At 33.4% G+C, this 5873-nt stretch overlaps 1 protein-coding gene and 1 non-coding gene across 2 annotated transcripts; both read left to right on the top strand.

The window, feature by feature from the left end:
* LOC109832127 (calcium-binding protein PBP1-like) lies at nt 779-1268 on the top strand. Its single transcript, XM_020399565.1, has one exon. It carries the CDS (start codon nt 795-797, stop codon nt 1122-1124), a length of 330 nt encoding a protein of 109 aa, XP_020255154.1. The 5' UTR covers nt 779-794; the 3' UTR covers nt 1125-1268.
* On the top strand, nt 5496-5577 carry TRNAS-UGA. Its single transcript has one exon. It is a non-coding gene; the product is annotated as a tRNA-Ser (tRNA).

Raw genomic sequence — 5873 nt, 5'->3', positions numbered from 1 at the left:
AAGTTCGACACAATCAATCGAAGGAGGCACTCCATCGCTACCAAGAAGAACCTGTTTTAAACAAAGGGGAGAATCAAATTCATTCTCCTCTCTTTTGTAATCGGAATCCAAATTGTAATTGATTTTGAGAGGAATACAAGTCAAATTTTTCTTTCATTGTCTTTTTACTGTAAATTTCCAACAAACACACCCCCCACCCCCACCCCCACCCCACCCCAAGGGTAATTTCACTTAAATTACCTATATAAATAGAATCTCAAGTGAATTATTTTGAGTTTTTACCCTTAGAGAAAGCAACTATTTCTTGATAAATTAAATAGCCCTCCCTGAGGGTAAAACCGTCAAAAATCACTAGATGGGATCTATTTGCGAAGATAAAGATAAAGGAATAATAAATTCAAAACAGCAATATAACAAAGGAGTCCACCGGCCGTAACTAACCCTTGATTATAGGAAATTTAACTTGCAGAGACCTGCGCCGCGAACTGTATTTATTAAAACCCTAAATGGATGAGGGTTCAAATGTCAAATTTCCACTGTCTCATGCAGATGGAATCAAGAAAAGCTCACGCAGTTTCCCGGAACTTAATCCCCCTCTATCAACTCATACCATACCTTAACCTATAGCCCACGAAACCCCTAATCAACAATAACCATAATCCTCAATAACTAAACCTTAATAAAAATCCCCAGTCGTTACCCATCTCCCTTCCAAGAAGCTCTTTATTTATAAGTGTACATATATACAACCTCTCATATATCCCAAACTTCCTAAAAAAATAAAAAATTGCATCATGAAAGATCAAATGTTCATCGTGTTCGAGGATTTTTTGCCGTCACTGGCTGCAAGATTAGGGCCAGATGGCTTTATCGGAGAGCTATGCAAAGGGTTTCAGTTGCTGATGGACTCGGAGACAGGTGTGATCACAATTGAGAGCTTGAAGAAGAACTCGATGAAGCTCGGGCTCGAGGGCTTGGGGGATGATGAGCTTGAAGAAATGGTAAGGGAGGGGGATTTGGATGGGGATGGCGTTTTGGATCAGATGGAGTTTTGTGTGCTCATGGTTAGGTTGAGCCCGGAGTTGATGGAGGGCTCTTGGAGGAGAGCCTTGAGTTGGGGTTGACATTTATGGTAGTTAGGTATTTGGTTATTGCTTCCCTTTTCTCCCACCCCCCTCCCTTTTTTTTCTTTTTCCTTTATTTCTTTTTTCTTTTTCTTTTTTTTGGGTAGGGTGTGCTTAGATTACTCGATGGGGTTGTTTGGAATGTTTGAGAAAATGTTAGTGAAATAATATGTTATACAATAAAAATCTCGTGATGGGAAATATATATACCTTGATTGCATATATGTTTGTTAATTTCGATATGTGAAACGTATATATGCTCTTACGGGCCTCTTTTACCTTTTTCATTTATTTTCTTATATATTGCTATTTATGCATGCAATTCCTAGGGTACACAAGAAGCATTTAACTAATTTGATTGATACTTTAATTCACTTCTTCTATAATATCTTAGGCTAATTTTTCTCCCTTTTGTATATATTACTACAACTTTGAACCGCCCCTACAATTATTAACTTACTGGTATCACATCACTTCTTGCTTTATTTCACCTAAATTATCTTCATGCATCATACAAGTCCATGCCTGTTAAAGGTCCCTTGTCACTTGACCAAAACTCTGAAGTCATGCATGGTAAGCGTTGAAGTTGTAATTTTATTCTCTAGCAATAACCTCACAAGCTGGCAACTAAACAGAAAACTCTCTTATGCGGGGAGGATTCAACTAATAAAATCTGTTATTTTGGGAATTCAAACTTTTTGGGCCAGCAATTATATTCTGCCAATTAAGGTCCTGGAAAAAATTGACAGCCTTTGTGCTTCTTTCTTGTGGGGTCAGAAAATGCATCTAGTCTCCTGGAAATCAGTCTGTTTAGAGAAGAAGCATGGGGGTTTGGGGCTATTTTCAGCTAAGGCTTGGAACTATGCCGCAGCTATAAAATTGTTGTGGATGATTCATCAGAAAAAAGACCTGCTCTGGATCAAGTGGATACATGGTCACTATTTGAAAAATGCAAATGTCTGGCAAGTTCGACAAAAAGTGAATGACTCATGGATGTGGAAACAGCTGCTTAAGGTCAGAAATATGTTGATATCTAAATTTGGTAGTGTTGATAATATTCAAAATATTTATGCTGACTGCTGTGTCAATGGCAATATCCAGCTATCTCGAGTGTATAATGTTCTTTGTCAGCCTTCTGCTACAGTCTCTTGGGCAAAAACAACCTGGGGGGATTGCACTATCCCAAGCATTCTGTTGTTCTTTGGCTAGTCAATCACTCCAGGCTCCTCACTAAGGATAGGCTGTGTCGGCTCAATATGCTGAATTCAAACCTGTGTGTACTATGTTCTAATCTGCCTGAAAACTGCGGACACCTGTTCTTTGAATGTCAGTATTCGGCTGATGTTTGGAATAAGATGATGGAATGGATGGGGTTTACATGGAGGTCATGTGTTTGGAGCCAACTCATAGATTGGTTTTCTCATAATTTGAGAGGGAGAGGTTTCAAGAAGAAGATGAAGAGAATGGCATTTTCGGTCTCAGTTTATTCTATCTGGCAAGAGAGAAATACTAGGATTTTTCAAGACAAATTTTGAGATTCTAGCAAGCTTTTTTGTGCTATTAAGTTCTGCATATACTCTAAAATTTTGAATGAGGAATTACATGTGCATATGATGTAATTCTCAGAGGATATTGTTCCTCTGTGTTTTTTTTTTTTTTGGTTATCAGGCTGTTATACTAGCCTGATTTTTTATGTACAGATCTCGTTTACAGTTTTGGAAAATGAATAAAGTTTACATTCATTTACCAAAAAAAATAACCTCACAAGCTAGGTTGAGCTCCCTTTAAGTTTATGGCCCAAAATATGGACTCATTTAGCAATATCTATTTTTATAATTAAAATTAGCTTTAAGTTTGTGGATGATGGTATCTGAGTTGATTCTAATATCATATGTCATAAGATACGCTATTACACTCTTTGAAGTTGCCATGAAGGTAAAGAGATATAACTTTATAGTACTCAAAATTGGAAGACCTTTATTTTCTTAAATTAGACGTTTTTCATTGACCTAGTAGCCATTCTCTTTTTGATTCCCTATTTGGAGATTTTTTTTTTTTTACTTTCATTTGCTTTACATAATTATAACCCTTGCTTGATCTACATTTCAATTGGGCCAAAAAAATATAGAAGAAGCTTATTTTTTATAAGAATAACAAATATTTTATCCGCGCTCCCATGGGTGAGTCTTACATGTGGAATATATAAGAAGCTAAAACTAAATCTGCATCATTAGCTTGGAAGTGTAGAAGTATGATTCTTTTTTTTAATCTGATGTTTGGTCTAAAGGTTTTTGCTTTAGTCATATACATGTACTTCTGAATTGAATTGAATAGAATTTTTCTAATTATTTTTTATTTTCTAGTTTTTATATATAATCCATTTTTTATGGATATGAGCATATAAATGCCTTTTACCGATGACTTATAGCATATGGATTGTTGAAAATTAAATAATCTGAATTGAACTTTTTCTTCAAATAGGTTGAAAGTTAAAAGAAATTCAAAATAAGTGGCAAATGACTTTTATTTTAAAATTTAAAATTTAGAGTTAGATAGTTTAACCCTCAATCTCTCATTTACAATGTTCCTCTTTTATAATACTCTAAGATAAAAAGAGAAAAAGGGAAATTCAGCTTGCTAAAGAAGCATGCAGATATTTTTTTCTTTTAAAATTTAAAATTAGTATTTTAATCATCAAACCCTCCTTTGTATATCTTCCCTTTTTTAAATATTTAATAAATAAAAAAGGATATAAAAATGTGGATGTTGCATGTGATCACAACACCAAAAATATCTCTTTGATGTACGAACTGTGAAGATTTTGCTAGCTGAAAAGGTCATCTAATGTTGATGTTTTATTTTAAATATTTCAAACTTTGATATCCGTAAAAAACTTAAGAATCCAAATATTTATCCCAAAAATGATCTTAAAGAACCCATTAGGAGCTCAATATAATTATTATAAAATATTAGATAAAGTAGGGAGAATTTGTGTAATTAGATTGTTTATTTTTTGGATCATAGGGAATATCTTTGTAATATGAAAGTTTTTAGTTTTTTAAATCTTTACATGTCATGTATTTTTTATGGTATCTTGTGTTATATTAATATTTTAAAAAGAAACACGGATGAACCAAAAAACCCTCTTTATAAAAATCAATAAAGACGTGATATCAAATTAATAAATAATGAAAAAAATATTAAATTCATCAACAATTTTTTTAAGAGGAAGACTAACTCGATCATCAACTTTAAATATAATTTGATGCATGTATAATTTTGCATATATGATTTTTGAGTTAAGCTTAGGAGAACCCCTCATCTATGGTGGATGTCTTAGAAAACCTCTCTCAATTATTTTATTTGTGATATTATCCTAAAGTTTGGGCATATTGTAGCTAACTCCACTCAACTTTGAAAAATCCGTGAAAATCCCCTCAACTATGGGGTGTCTCACAAAACCCCTCTTCCACACTTGTTCTTACCAAACAACCAAGCCACCTCGCCCCCCCCCCCAACCTCTGAAATTTTAAAACATAAAATAACTAAAATACCCTTTGAGAAATCTCTTATATTAAAAAATCAGAGTATTTTTTGTAATTGAGTTGTATTTTGGTCATTTCTCAGTCACCTTGTCATATGACATACTAGACCTAATAATATTAGATTTTCAGGGCGTAAAGTGAGAAGAGCTTACGGGGATTTCTTAAATTTTCAAGCTTGAAGGGATTATCTATAATAAGCTCAAATTAAATTAGTTGAAAAACTTTTGTGAGACACAACCCATATTTGAGGGGGGTTAAGTGAAGAAAGTTCAAGGGGTTATCTCAAATTTTCATAGTTGAGGAGGTTTACTTACAATATGCTCAAACTTGAAGGGGTTTTCTCAAATTAAAATAGTTGAGGGGATTTTCTAAAATTAGTCCATGATTCTATGTAGAGATGCTCTTTACATGAGGTTTTTTTCTTTAACTTTTATATCTAAATATGTAATTATGAGATTTTTTTAATTATAGATAATTATAATCTGATAAGGATAATAAAATATTTGATTATTAAAATTTTCTAATTATGAATAGTTTTACTTTGAAGAGAATTCTTTGGTGAATATAAGATTAGTTGTCAATATGTCATTTTCTGATAAGCACGTGGGTACTTATGATATGACATATATTAATTTTTCATGTATTTATAATATAACACATATTAATTTTCTATCCTTTTGGAAACTCCACCACTTTCTGTTTATATACAAAGTAGGACAAGCCGAAAATTTGAGGAGCAAGGATCACTCTTTTAAACGCTTTCCTCTTGATACCGCGCTGTTGCAGTTAGTTAATTAAATTACTGTCTATTGAACCCTGCGGAAACGTCGATATGTCCGAGTGCTTAAGGAGACAGACTTGAAATCTGTTTGGCTTCTCCCGCGCACGTTCGAACCCTGCTGTCGACGAATTATTTTTCCCATGTTTGTTGTTGCCGTACTGCTTGCATTGTTCGATTGATCATCCCTTTCGATTAAGGGGCCGTTTGCTTGCCAAAAAAAAAAAAAAAAAAAAGGAAATCAAGGAATCAGAAACCTATTTCCTTAAAAAATTGTTTTATGATTGTTTGGTTGGTTAAAAAAAAGAAGGAAATCAAATAATAGGAGATGAGTTGTCACAATATTATTGGATGATGTGGGTATTTTTTTAAGAAAAGTTGTTTTGAGGTTGTTTGGTTGGTTAAAAAAAGAAGGAAATCAAAGAA

This window comes from Asparagus officinalis, chromosome 3, assembly GCF_001876935.1.
Source record: "Asparagus officinalis chromosome 3, Aspof.V1, whole genome shotgun sequence".
NCBI classification, from domain to species: domain Eukaryota; kingdom Viridiplantae; phylum Streptophyta; class Magnoliopsida; order Asparagales; family Asparagaceae; genus Asparagus; species Asparagus officinalis.
Note: the sequence above shows the minus strand (reverse complement) of the source record. Positions and strands in the feature narration are given on the sequence as shown.

Excerpts from the sequence above, each read along its gene's own strand:
- LOC109832127 (XM_020399565.1), top strand. The coding sequence starts at position 795 with ATGAAAGATCAAATGTTCATCGTGTTCGAGGATTTTTTGCCGTCACTG.